Genomic DNA, 14990 nt, shown 5'->3' on the forward strand with positions numbered 1-14990 from the left:
AGATAGGGAAAAAAAGAGTGCAGTGATGTACCTTGTCGAGCAACGATCAGGCTAGCAATACAGTCGGGGACACTGGTGCCAGCTGCCAGGAAGGTGATTCCCATAATCACATCAGGGATGCCCAGAGTGTAGCCAATTATGGTGACCTGCACACAGACACACATTTAACGGATTAAACAGAAATCTTCCAAACAACATGCACCTTGGTTGGTAGCCTATATCTAGCACGGTGTCAGAGCTAGCTAGCGACTAGAAGAGAGAGATTCCCTACCTGATTGCTTATCAGGAAGTCTCATCACTGATCATTTGTATAAAGATCAAACTTTTTCAACTCTGGTTTGGAACACAAAATGACAGTGACATGTAAGTTCTAAAGAATGTCCAACGTGTCTCACCATCCAGACCATGAAGTAGGAGAAGACGGCGATCCACACGGTGGAGAGGAAGAAAGAGAGCATGAAGAAGCGTTCCCAGCGAGGCTTGGCACAGTTTGGCACAGTGAAGTAAAGTAGCAGCAGGATGGGCCAGGAGATCAGCCACTTCACTGTCTCCCTGCAGCCCCCTGGTGGAGGGAACAAGGAACAACCAATGGAGTACACTGAGGAGGTGAGTGTTCAGTTTCAGTAGGGTGTGAAAGTGTGTAAAAGTAGCTTATTGGTCTACCAGCCAATGTAATTGAATATATAACACACATACATGCACACACACACTCCCACACCACACACACACACCAGGGACGGTGAAGGGTGAATTCAGGGATTCTCCCTCCTCTTCCTCAACAGTCTTGTCATCTGGTACAGTGCCGTTCTCCAAGGTCTCAGGTTTACCATCAGTGATCACCATGGTCACGTTGTCCACACCGTTAGACGCCTGCACCAATCTCTGTTGCTGCTCACACACACACACACACACACACACACACACACACACACACACACACACACACACACACACACACACACACACACACACACACCTGATTTACTGGGATATGTATGCGTTTCCCCTCTCTAAACAGTTACTTTATGAGCTAGTAAAGTTTTATGAATATATGGATATTTTCACCAACACAGTTCTGGTTCTACTAGATATGATTATAGCATGCAGTCCACCAGCTAATTATCACTTGAAGCTGTACTCCTCTCCTCTCCTAGCTTTCTACAATAGTAAATCGTCCTACAATGTACTTTTCTCCAGTAGGCCTAGCTTACTACCGGTAAGGTGAGGGTCCTGGGAGGTGGTGCCAGGAAAATAACCTCTCACTCAACATCAACAAAACAAAGAGATGAGATGATTGTGGCCTTCAGGAAACAGCAGAGGGAGCACCCCCCTATCCACATCGACGGGACCGCAGTGGAGAAGATGGAAAGCTCCAAGTTCCTCGGCGTACACATCACTGACAAACTGAAATGGTCCACCCACACAGACAGTGTAGTGAAGAAGGCCCTGTTGGGCTGTATCATCGCCTGGTACGGCAACTGCACCGCCCACAGCTTCTGTCTCAAGGCCATCAGACTGTTAAATAGCCATCACTAGCACATTAGAGGCTGCTGCCCTATATTCATAGACTTGAATCACTGGCCGGAACATTGGGTCACTTTAATAATGTTTATATATTTCACATTACTCATAAGTATATACTGTATTCAATTCTACTGTATCATTGTCTGTGCCGCTCTGACATTGCTCGTCCAAATATTTATAGATTCTTAATTCCATTCCTTTACTTGTGTGTGTATTGTTGTGAAACTGTTAGATAGTACTTGTTAGATATTACTACACTGTTGGAGCTAGAAACACAAGCATTTCGCTACACCCGCAATAACATCTGCTAAAAACATGTATGTGACCAATAAAATTTTATTTGATTTACACTAGTAAAATAACTGAACTAGCCGAGCTTTCTTAACTTCTAAGTAAATCACTTTAACTGAGCTCCTCTCCAATAAGCCTGATGGACCCCCGACCCCAGTGACCTCACCCACCTCATTGATGATGAGGCGGCTAGCCATGCGGAGGCGTGTCTTGGGGCCAAAGTGGTTGGTGATCATGATGCGCAGGCCGGCGTCGGGGAAACGGTAGTTAGGAGGGCTGGAGTTGATAATCTCATCTACCATCACCACAGAGCCACGACTGTACCTCTTAGTGGGCTTCACTGGAGATACACAGAGATGGTGAGATACAGAGCACAGACAGACGCATCAAGTAGGATTAACTGTACACACCAACCAAGACGATGATATGCTGTTCTACTCTTACAGTACTGTATACAACCACAAAGACATGCCTTTTTCAAGGATGGCCAGACACACGTGCCTAATACACTCACATGCCAGACCAGAAGACAATCGGTCTCACACACACACACACACACACACACACACACACACACACACACACACACACACACACACACACACACACCAGCTTGTTACTTTCTCGTGTTCTTCTTACTTCTTATTTTTATTTCCTGTGTTTTTGTTCTACCGTATGTTATTTTTAGTGCTACATTGATATTGATTACTGCATTGTTTGGGTTTGGAGATTGCAAGAAAGGCATTTCACTGTAATTTTGCATGTGGCATTAAAACTGATACAGTATGTCAGGAGGTGTAATTAAAGTGTTTGTGTGACAGCAGAGTGGGCCCCACTGGGCCCAGTTCAAGGCCCATTGAAGGCCCCCTGAAGACACTGTCAGATGAGATCACATCAGCCATTAGAGTGAGGCAGACTAAAACCTTCAGTGTGTGTGTGTATGTGTGAGACATATACACACACACTCATACAGACCTAAGCACGCACAGGCACACACACATACCATACACACAGTCACGCACACATATACATGTCTCCACACACACATGCACCAACACACACCCTTACAGATGCATGCACATGTTGTGACTCTGGAATAATGGACTGTACTTGACACAGCAGAAGAGGGCGAGACAGGGCACAGCATAGCACAGCAATACATCTCACATCTGACAGACCAGGTCACGGCAGGCAGGTAGGTTTAGTAAGGCTAAACAGACAGGCTACTATACAGTAGCGACAGGGCTGCCACACGGCAGCAGGGAGGTTAGCTTGGTCCTGCTAGACCAGACAGGAGAGGAGAGCTCTGAGTCACTCGGTTAAAGACACAGTGAAAGTCGGTGGAAGTCTATAATAGTTATAGAAAAGATCTGTAAATCTGTTTGAAGGATCAGATCTAAGAGTTTACAAAGGGGTACAAACGACATCAAGCCAAAGTGGAGAGGACCGTTGACAATGTTAAACCAGATAGGAAGAGCCAAGAGTAGGGCCTGAGAGTAGTTTCTATGTTTACTAGAACAACCAGATACAGTAGAGTAGTTGTTTTGATAGAAGGCCAGTCAGAGTGCCAGAGGGTTGGCTGAGAGGTGACCATAAAGCCTGTCTGGTTACCTTTACCTGGAGAGAGTAACGGCTTGGACAGATCATCCCATATGTAACTGTCATAACAAGCATTACCATCCTCCAGCTCGCTGCTGATCACCATGTTACCATTGGCCAAGCTCTTGTCTTCCTTCCCTGAGAAATAGTTCTGGATGCTGGTGTTAAATCTGATGTGAGAAAATAGAAAATGTTTTACATATTCAGTTGAGAGTTTATGTAACTTAGTGTGTGCAAAGTATGAGTATTTATGTGGATTTTACTATTTGTTGCGTGCGCTCAGGTGCTCTACTGTGTGTGTGTGTGTGTGTGTGTGTGTGTGTGTGTGTGTGTGTGTGTGTGTGTGTGTGTATATATGTGTGAGTGTGTGTGTGTGTGTCTTTGAGGCAGGAAGGAACAGGTCCCAGTGGAACTCACTTCATGATCAGAATGTACCCAAAGTACATCACTACCAGCACTAAGCTCTCCCACCTGCAGAGACAGACAGACTAGAGTCACATGTCTGCAGGTGCGCACACACACACACACACACACATACACCCTCTGCTGAGACACAAGGTAAACACACAGCGGGGTACTCACCACACTATCTTCTCATCATAGATGAACTGACAAAATGAAAGAGGGAAAACATTTAATAAAAAAATGTATTAATTAAACAGTACATATTTTTAGGGAGAAGAGCATCAACTTCCCCCCCAACTTAGAAAAACTTGAAAGTCGCGATGCATCAAGTGTGTCTAATTACTGTCAGACAGATGCTGTGAGAAACACAGTCAAAAAACATTTCCTGTACACTGTTTACTATAAAAGCAATGACATAGTATGCAGTGAGTTTCTGAAGTCTCTGTGAGATCTCTCTCTGTACTCTCTCTGTACTACTCTCTTAATCTCATGATGATTGTCTATCAGCCCTCTGGGCCTCTATCTCTCTATGAACCTAGTGGAGTAGACAGGAAATGAAGGTTAAACAGCCACTAGGGGCTCTCTGTCTGAATAACCCCATTATGTAAAGTATGATAGTGTGAAATGGTATGCATGCAGTGTCTTCTACAATACCATACAGGGGTTGTATGAATTAAGTTTCTCAGAGTAGGTGTGCTGACTTAGGATCAGTTTTGCCTTGAAGATCACAATGAATAGGATTACATGGGCAGATGGGACCTGATCCTAGATCAGTACTCCTACTCTGAGATGCTTGAAACATATATATGGACCCAGTTATTTTTATATTACAGAGACTCCCAGAAGTACACACAAGCAGCTGCTTGACCATCTCCTCCCCACAACCCTCTATTAGCCCAGTGGGCTAGACAGTTAGACAGTAAATTAAGGTTAAACAGCCACTGGGGGCTCTATCAGTCTGAATGGCCTCATTATGTAAAGTAGACTAGAGATGAGATGATCAGCTACTCACTGCAATCAATGCCAACACAGACAGAGTGTAGTAGAGCGAGTCACGGAACACTGCAAACTTAGTCAGGTACACCACCTGGATGAGAGAGAGAACCAGGCAGAAGGAGGAGAGTGGGAAAGGAGAGGAGAAAGAGAAATAAAGTAGGAAAAAGGTTGAGAGAGAGGGGTGAAAGAGAGAGAGGAGAGAGAGAAAGACAAAAGGAGGAGTGAGACAGATAGAGACCGAGAGAGACAGAAAGAGAGGGAGAGAGAGAAAGGGTGGTGAGTGAGGAAGTGTGAAATCTATTTCACATTCCTTTTGTACACGTTCTTAGATTAAACACTAGGTCAACAAGAGTCATATACACTATATTCAATACGCACATTCACTATATCAAGTTGTTCCATGAACCGTGACTATCCTCTTGGCCATTGTGGTTAGATCGCATGTTATTTTAGTGTTGTGTAACTTTGTAACCTTGATGTTGACATATCAACTCAGCTGTGATAGGTGATATCATAAAGGGTTACATTAGGACTATGGAGGCAGAAAGGTTAAGGAAAACAAAAGTACTGTCCAAGTCAAGGACACCTCGCTACAATAGCTAAGTCGGTGCCTTTTGAGATGTGTAACTTAGTGAAAAACAGTTGTAACATTCTGTCATAAAGAGCACATGTTAAACTTAATAAAAAACACGTTTTCCCATCTCAAGAGGTTAAATAAAAAATGACTATATTAAGTGCCTATTAAGTGACAAATAAAATAACAGGGTTGACCGTAACAGGGTTGACCGTAACAGGGTTGATGATTTCAGCCTAAATCAGCCATAAGCCCCCTTGTGACTGGGGAAATGGAACCTTGTTGTGTGAAACAGGGAGGGGCAATTGAATGCAAGATTCACAATTTTTTTTTTATTGTTAAAACATTTCTAGCATGTCTATCTATGGGTAACACGGTTGATGTGCTATGCTCGACCCACTCAGTTTTCCACCACAAAACACAAAATAATTGTGAAAAAGAGTAGAAGCAGCTCACCTGCTTTTATACTATGATTTGGCTATTAGATGTTCAATGTTTCTTTTGAAGGAAATATTTAAAAAGGAATAGTTTACCATATTAAAACGAGAGTTCAGTTCACATAACTGGGTTGACCTTAAAAAAAGTTTATTTTTAAGCTTCAAGTGAATCACATGAAATAAATAATAATCTTAAGAAATTACTTTGTCAATGTAACAAAATAACGAGGGCTTTACAATGATGGTGAAAACTTGGAGAAGTGTTGGGGTTAGGTGAGTTAAAATATTCCTGGACGTCACAAAGGCTGTACAGAAGAAAATGTCAAAATGCTGAATTTTATTCATTTTATAAAAAGAAAAATACGGATTTATTGAATTCTCCATGTGGTCTATATTAAAGGGCAGTTCATTGAATATAACAGGCTTTTAAAATGCAATATTGGTGCACAATTTTTTACTTAAAATATCAAAGGGATGCAAAAGGCACTCATTTGGTGGAACGACGCAGCTACAGTAATACAGTAGTGAGATGACTAAGGGTGACGTTGGGTCACAAAGCTTAAGGCAACCCAACCAGTTCCATTAAAATGAACAATTAATACAAACTATTGAAGCAAATACCATTAGCGTTCTCCTTTAGAAAAATGTGCACGAGTTAAAAACCTTCAGCAGCTACAATACAAAGCCATTTTTAATAACAAAAGTCTACTCCTCAGTGCTATCGTTGTTTCTGCTGTCCTGTCAAAAGCAGTTGATAGTCTTTGAGGCTGCAGGCAGCAGGCAGCACTTTAAATGCAACCAGACCAGTACGGCTTTTTGCTCTGTAGCAGTTATCAGACAAAACACAGTTTAAAAACAGTATGACATAATCCCGTCAGTTTAACTGTTAACCCAGATAGCATATGAACACGTCATAAAGCCATGAAGAAAGATGTTTAGAATTACAGGAAATGTGCTTTAAAACTGCAACTTTTTCTCTCAGCCTCATAATAATAATATTAATAATTATTATTATTTATTCAGCTTATATAGTGCTTTTCATTACAAAAATCTGAAGGTGCTTCAAAATAAAATATATATGTAGCCACATAACAGAGAGTAGGTCTGGACTACGACAACTGTCAGCTAGTTGAACGTTGTGGGATTTTCAAGCCTCCAACAGACGGGGTGACAGTCGAGCAGAGGGAGGGGTTTGTCAACAAGGGGGAGATGAGCAGGTCCTTTGGCGGTAGGCAGGCAGCACAGTTCGCTCTCCATTCGAGGTGTCTCACCGGCACCTCGCCATCTGACTGCGACTTCTCCATAGCCGTTGACTCGGTCTTGTACGAGATGAACTTCCCACTCACTAAATGATGACAGCGGCACAAAACTTTAGAGGAATTCTCAGACTGAGCAATGAATTCATCACTGCCAGCTCGCCATCCAATGCAGTCGTCCTCATGGGTTAGGAGAATGTAGAAACAACCAAAGAACAAATCAAAACACACTAGCTAACTACAGTGGGGGAAAAAAGTATTTGATCCCCTGCTGATTTTGTTTTGTTTGCCCACTGACAAAGAAAGGATCAGTCTATAATTTTAATGGTAGGTTTATTTGAACAGTGAGAGACAGAATAACATCAAAAATATCCAGAAAAACTTATGTCAGAAATGTTATAAATTGATTTGCATTTTAATAAGGGAAATAAGTATTTGAACCCCTCTCAATCAGAAAGATTTCTGGCTCCCAGGTGTCTTTTATACAGGTAACGAGCTGAGATTAGGAGCACACTCTTAAAGGGAGTGCTCCTAACTGCAGCTTGTTACCTGTAAAAAAGACACCTGTCCACAGAAGCAATCAATCAATCGATTCCAAACTCTCCACAATGGCCAAGACCAAAGAGCTCTCCAAGGATGTCAGGGACAAGATTGTAGACCTACACAAGGCTGGAATGGGCTACAAGACCATCGCCAAGCAGCTTGGTGAGAAGGTGACAACATTTGGTGTGATTATTCGCAAATGGAAGAAACACAAAAGAACTGTCAATATCCCTCGGCCTGGGGCTCCATGCAAGATCTCACCTCGTGGAGTTGCAATGATCATGAGAACGGTGAGGAATCAGCACAGAACAACACGGGAGGATCTTGTCAATAATCTCAAGGCAGCTGGGACCATAGTCACCAAGAAAACAATTGGTAACACACTACGCCGTGAAGGACTGAAATCCTGCAGCGCCCGCAAGGTTCCCCTGCTCAAGAATACCGATACATTCCCGTCTGAAGTTTGCCAATGAACGTCTGAATGACTCAGAGGACAACTTGTGAAAGTGTTGTGGTCAGATGAGACCAAAATGGAGCTCTTTGACATCAACTCAACTCGCCGTGTTTCGAGGAGGAGGAATGCTGCCTATGACCCCAAGAACACCATCTCCACCGGCAAACATGGAGGTGGAAACATTATGCTTTGGGTGTTTTTCTGCTAACGGGACAGGAACAACTTCACCGCATCAAAGGACGGGGCCATGTACCGTCAAATCTTGGGTGAGAACCTCCTTCCCTCAGCCAGGGCATTGAAAATGGGTCGTGGATGGGTATTCCAGCATGACAATGACCCAAAACACACGGCCAAGGCAACAAAGGAGTGGCTCAAGAAGAAGCACATTAAGGTCCTGGAGTGGCCTAGCCAGTCTCCAGACCTTAATCCCATAGAAAATCTGTGGAGGGAGCTGAAGGTTCGAGTTGCCAAACGTCAGCCTCGAAACCTTAATGACTTGGAGAAGATCTGCAAAGAGGAGTGGGACAAAATCCCTCCTGAGATGTGTGCAAACCTGGTGACCAACTACAAGAAACGTCTGACCTCTGTGATTGCCAACAAGGGTTTTGCCACCAAGTACTAAGTCATGTTTTGCAGAGGGGTCAAATACTTATTTCCCTCATTAAAATGCTAATCATTTTATAACATTTTTGACATGCGTTTTTCTGGATTTTGTTGTTGTTATCTGTCTCTCACTGTTCAAATAAACCTACTATTAAAATTATAGACTGATCATTTCTTTGTAAGTGGGCAAACGTACAAAATCAGCAGGGGATCAAATACTTTTCCCCCCCACTGTAGCTTGCTAGCATTGTTAGCGAGCTATGTTGAAAGAACTGATATGCCATCAAATTCACGGCAGGAAACAAATAGAAGTAACCCCGACTTCATGCTCGGTGCAAAACTGCACTACGCCACTAGGCATAAGATAGCATGTGTTATAGCATGCAGTATGTGTGATTTGTAATTAAGACAATGGTCCCCTTCTGGCAGTGTGCAACAATACAGACTGAGGCACACGGAGATTGCACGCACGCAAACAAACAAACACACACACCTGCCCAGCGAAGATTCCACACACACCGATGATGCATAGAATGTTGAATACTGCTGAGCCCACTATGGTTCCAACACCCACATCTCCATGAGTGATAAACACACCTTCAGGAGAGAAAGAGAGAGATAGAGAGAATGAGAGTGTGGTAAAGAGAGTCAGCTATCAACCCAATATGATCACCTCTTAGACAACATTGATCTGAAACCTATTCAATGTGGAGAATTGAACACACAGTCTACATACTACTAATGGTATTGTACAGTGTAAGTGTGTTTGTGTGAGAGTATCAGACAGCCCGTCTCACCTATAATCGAGGCGAACAGCTCTGGTGCTGAGCTGCCAGCAGCCATGAACGTAGCTCCTGCCACATCTTCACTCAGGTCCAGTTTCTGACAGACACACAGAGGGAAGAAGCATAGTCTCATACTGAAGTCTCATACATTAACCATTAATCAGTGGTGTAAAGTACTAAAGTAAAAATACTTTAAAGTACTACTTTAGTAGTTTTTTGGAGTATCTGTACTTTACTGTATTATTTATATTTTGGCCAACTTTTACTTCACTATATCATTGGGAAAATAATGTACTTTTTACTCCTTACATTTTCCCTGACACCCAAAAGTACTTGTTACAGTTTGACAGGAAAATGGTCCAATTCACACACATCCCTGGTCATCCCTACTGCCTCTGCTCTGGCAGACTCATTAAACACAAATGCTTTGTTTGTAAAGTATGTGTTGGAGCATGCCCCTGGCTATCCGTAAATTAAAAAATGCTATAAAATCATGCCGTCTTGTTTGCTTAATATAAGGAATTTCAAATGATTTATACTTTTACTTTTGATACTTAAGTACATTTTAAACCAAATACTTTTTGACTTTTACTCAAGTAGTATTTTACTGGGTGATTTTCACTTTTACTTGAGTAATTTTCTATTAAGGTATCTTTACTTTTACTCAAGTATGACAATTGAGTACTTTTTTCACCACTGCCAACACACAAACACATCACATAAACACCTCACTGGCGTAATAGGGAGAGGAAGGAGGTTTATGGCCTAGAGGAGGTTGTTATTGGGACTCCAATTCACCCACCTCACAGATCTTCTCCAACGACATCACAAAGTAGTCATCGCAGACGATTGCCAAGGCCAGAAACATGTAGAGGGCCTGAGAGAGAGAGAGAGAGAGAGAGAGAGAGAGAGAGAGAGAGAGAGACATCTGTACACATATCCTGCTATCCTCGATCCTGCCCTCACAAAGTAGAACGTTGTTTTTCCTGCCAAAGAGAGAGGAGAGTCATCTGAGGCTGCGTGTTAAATGTGACTTTTGTTGTGTAAGGCTGCGATGACAGGCCCTGCCTGGGGCACTGTGTCCAAACCAACCCGTGTTGTTCACAGCACAGCCCAGGACATCACATGACAGGAAGATAACAGGTCATACACAACGACACAAGGCTGACAAAATATTTATAATTGTCATAAAATTGTCTGTCAGAGATAGAGAGCTGCACAACTTATCCCGAATGAAGTGGTCAGGACACAGCAGGGTAATATTTTAGTCCACTAATTAGTGCATGGATGGACACACACACACCAGAAACATGCACCATATACGCAAGCATGCACATACACACACACACAGTCGACAACACATGCCTGATTTACTGAACCACATGGTAAACCTGCTGCACATACCGCAAATATATGCAGCAGGACAGCTCCTCTTGTTCGTTGGTAGGTGGTGAAGATATCCTCAGGGAACTCATTGATGGCTGAAAGAAAACAGAAACATCTCCAAAGTCATGAGTTGGTCTTACAACATCACACATAGCAAAACAACCTATATAGTTCAAATAAATCATTTGGGTATAAAACAAACAACAATCAAATCAACTTAATGTAAAAATGTGACTTGCCTAGTTAAATAAAATATATACTGCTCAAAAAAATAAAGGGAACACTTAAATAACACAATGTAACTCCAAGTCAATCACACTTCTGTGAAATCAAACTGTCCACTTAGGAAGCAACACTGATTGACAATAAATTTCACATGCTGTTGTGCAAATGGAATAGACAACTTATAGGCAATTAGCAAGACACCCCCAATAAAGGAGTGGGTCTGCAGGTGGGGACCACAGACAACTTCTCAGTTCCTATGCTTCCTGGCTAATGTTTTGGTCACTTTTGAATGCTGGCGGTGCTTTCACTCTAGTGGTAGCATGAGACGGAGTCTACAACCCACACAAGTGGCTCAGGTAGTGCAGCTCATCCAGGATGGCACATCAATGCGAGTTGTGGCAAGAAGGTTTGCTGTGTCTATCAGCGTAGTGTCCAGAGCATGGAGGCGCTACCAGGAGACAGGCCAGTACATCAGGAGACGTGGAGGAGGCCGTAGGAGGGCAACAACCCAGCAGCAGGACCGCTACCTCCACCTTTGTGCAAGGAGGAGCAGGAGGAGCACTGCCAGAGCCCTGCAAAATGACCTCCAGCAGGCCACAAATGTGCATGTGTCTGCTCAAACGGTCAGAAACAGACTCCATGAGGGTGGTATGAGGGCCCAACGTCCACAGGTGGGGGTTGTGCTTACAGCCCAACACCGTGCAGGACATTTGGCATTTACCAGAGAACACCAAGATTGGCAAATTCGCCACTGGCGCCCTGTGCTCTTCACAGATGAATGCAGGTTCACACTGAGCACATGTGACAGACGTGACAGAGTCTGGAGATGCCGTGGAGAACGTTCTGGTGCCTGCAACATCCTCCAGCATGACCGGTTTGGCGGTGGGTCAGTCATGGTGTGGGGTGGCATTTCTTTGGGGGCCGCACAGCCCTCCATGTGCTCGCCAGAGGTAGCCTGACTGCCATTAGGTACCGAGATGAGATCCTCAGACCCCTTGTGACACCATATGCTGGTGCGGTTGGCCCTGGGTTCCTCCTAATGCAAGACAATGCTAGACCTCATGTGGCTGAAGTGTGTCAGCAGTTCCTGCAAGAGGAAGGCATTGATGCTATGGACTGGCCCGCCCGTTCCCCAGACCTGAATCCAATTGAGCACATCTGGGACATCATGTCTCGCTCCATCCACCAACGCCACGTTGCACCACAGACTGTCCAGGAGTTGGCGGATGCTTTAGTCCAGGTCTGGGAGAAGATCCCTCAGGAGACCATCCGCCACCTCATCAGGAGCATGCCCAGGCGTTGTAGGGAGGTCATACAGGCACGTGGAGGCCACACACACTACTGAGCCTCATTTTGACTTGTTTTAAGGACATTACATCAAAGTTGGATCAGCCTGTAGTGTGGTTTTTCCAGACCTCCATGGGTTGATAAATTGGATTTCCATTGATTATTTTTGTGTGATTTTGTTGTCAGCACATTCAACTATGTAAAGAAAAAAGTATTTAATAAGATTATTTCATTCATTCAGATCTAGGATGTGTTATTTTAGTGTTCCCTTTATTTTTTTGAGCAGTGTATATATATTTTTAAATGATAATAATTAGGGCTATTTTGTCTACAAGACTTCTGTACCAGGTATTTGCCACTTTATAGAATTATCCAAAGATATCTGTGCCTTTATCACACTCAATGTCCTGCCTCAAAGAGCTAGATGAGTGAAAGTCCTGCCTCAAAGAGCTAGATGAGTGAAAGTCCTGCCTCAAAGAGCTAGATGAGTCTGAAAGTCCTGCCTCAAAGAGCTAGATGAGTCTGAAAGTCCTGCCTCAAAGAGCTAGATGAGTCTGAAAGTCCTGCCTCAAAGAGCTAGATGAGTCTGAAAGTCCTGCTTCTAAACTAAAGCTGACAGGGTGAGTTTGGGTGAGCCTTAACCTGCATTAAAAGAGCTTGGTTGTCTCAGACAAAATCTAAAAGTCTGAGAGTCCATCCTGCCTCTAGATCTGTATGGGTGAGTCTCAGTCCTGCCTCTAGATCTGTGTGGGCGAGTCTCAGTCCTGCCTCTAGATCTGTGTGGGTGAGTCTCAGTCCTGCCTCTAGATCTGTGTGGGTGAGTCTGTCCTGCCTCTCGATCTGTGTGGGTGAGTCTCAGTCCTGCCTCTAGATCTGTGAGGGTGAGTCTCAGTCCTGCCTCTCGATCTGTGTGGGTGAGTCTCAGTCCTGCCTCTAGATCTGTGTGGGTGAGTCTCAGTCCTGCCGCTAGATCTGTGTGGGTGAGTCTCAGTCCTGCCTCTAGAGCTATGTGGGTGAGTCTCAGTCCTGCCTCTAGAGCTATGTGGGTGAGTCTGTCCTGCCTCTCGATCTGTGTGGGTGAGTCTCAGTCCTGCCTCTAGATCTGTGGGTTGTGTCTCAGTCCTGCCTCTAGATCTGTGTGGGTGAGTCTCAGTCCTTCCTCTAGTTCTGTGTGGGTGAGTCTCAGTCCTGCCTCTAGTTCTGTGTGGGTGAGGCTCAGTCCTGCCTCTAGATCTGTGTGGGTGAGTCTCAGTCCTGCCTCTAGAGCTATGTGGGTGAGTCTGTCCTGCCTCTCGATCTGTGTGGGTGAGTCTCAGTCCTGCCTCTAGATCTGTGTGGGTGAGTCTCAGTGCTGCCTCTAGATCTGTGTGGGTGAGTCTCAGTCCTGCTTCTAGATCTGTGTGGGTGAGTCTCAGTCCTGCCTCTAGATCTGTGTGGGTGACTCTCAGTCCTGCCTCTAGATCTGTGTGGGTGACTCTCAGTCCTGCCTCTAGATCTGTGTGGGTGTCTCAGTCCTGCCTCTAGAGCTATGGGGGTGAATCTCAGTCCTGCTTCTAGAGCTATGTGGGTTAGAGGTCGACCGATTAATCGGAATGGCCGATTAATTCGGGCCGATTTCAAGTTTTCATAACAATCGGTAATCGGTATTTTTGGCCACCTATTTGCCGATTTCTTTTTTTTTATTTACATATTTTGTTTTCATCAATATTTTTTAACTAGGCAAGTCAGTTAAGAACACATTCTTATTTTCAATGACGGCCTAGGAACGGTGGGTTAACTGCCTTGTTCAGGGGCAGAACGACAGATTTTTACCTTGTCAGCTTGGGGATTCAATCTTGCAAGCTTACGGTTAACTAGTCCAACGCTCTAACCACCTGCTTTACATTGCACTCCACGAGGAGCCTGCCTGTTACGCGAATGCAGTAAGAAGCCAAGGTAAGTTGCTAGCTAGCATTAAACTTATATTATAAAAAACAATCAATCAATCAATCATAATCACTAGTTAACTACACATGGTTGATGATATTACTAGTTTATCTAGCCTGTCCTGCGTTGCATATAATCGATGCGGTGCGCATTCGCGAAAAAGGACTGTCGTTGCTCCAACTTGTACCTAACCATAAACATCAATGTCTCTCTTAAAATCAATACACAAGTATATATTTTTAAACCTGCATATTTAGTTAATATTGCCTGCTAACATGAATTTATTTTAACTAGGGAAAATGTGTCACCTCTGCAACAGAGTCAGGGTATATGCAGCAGTTTGGGCCGCCTGGCTCGTTGCGAACTGTGTGAATACTATTTCTTCCTAACAAAGACAGCCAACTTCACCAAACGGGGGATGATTTAACAAAAGCGCATTTGCAAAAAAAGCACAATCGTTGCACGACTGTACCTAACCATAAACATCAATGCCTTTCTTAAAATCAATACACAGAAGTATATATTTTTAAACCTGCATATTTAGCTAAAAGAAATCCAGGTTAGCAGGCAATATTAACCAGGTGAAATTGTGTCACTTCGCTTCCGTTCATTGCACGCAGAGTCAGGGTATATGCAACAGTTTGGGCCGCCTGGCTCGTTGCGAACTAATTTGCCAGAATTTTACGTAATTATGACATA

At 43.7% G+C, this 14990-nt stretch overlaps 1 protein-coding gene across 3 annotated transcripts in view; it reads right to left on the bottom strand.

Annotated features, from left to right (window-relative positions):
• The window catches only part of LOC106611166 (sodium/potassium/calcium exchanger 4), a 49186-nt gene that overhangs the window by 5262 nt on the left and 28934 nt on the right, over positions 1–14990 (bottom strand). For 2 of the 3 annotated variants that reach the window (XM_014211082.2, XM_045723570.1), the window contains 12 exons: positions 10872–10948; positions 10270–10344; positions 9480–9564; positions 9176–9279; positions 4832–4906; positions 3997–4022; positions 3832–3885; positions 3427–3584; positions 1986–2155; positions 732–888; positions 396–562; positions 32–146 (listed from right to left, as the gene is read on the bottom strand). In XM_014211082.2, the coding sequence (XP_014066557.1) occupies positions 32–146; positions 396–562; positions 732–888; positions 1986–2155; positions 3427–3584; positions 3832–3885; positions 3997–4022; positions 4832–4906; positions 9176–9279; positions 9480–9564; positions 10270–10344; positions 10872–10948 (1263 nt within the window). The remainder of the gene's footprint in view (positions 1–31; positions 147–395; positions 563–731; positions 889–1985; positions 2156–3426; positions 3585–3831; positions 3886–3996; positions 4023–4831; positions 4907–9175; positions 9280–9479; positions 9565–10269; positions 10345–10871; positions 10949–14990) is intronic. The other variant, XM_014211084.2, reaches the window with a different exon arrangement.

This window comes from Salmo salar, chromosome ssa09, assembly GCF_905237065.1.
Source record: "Salmo salar chromosome ssa09, Ssal_v3.1, whole genome shotgun sequence".
In the NCBI taxonomy this organism is placed as follows: domain Eukaryota; kingdom Metazoa; phylum Chordata; class Actinopteri; order Salmoniformes; family Salmonidae; genus Salmo; species Salmo salar.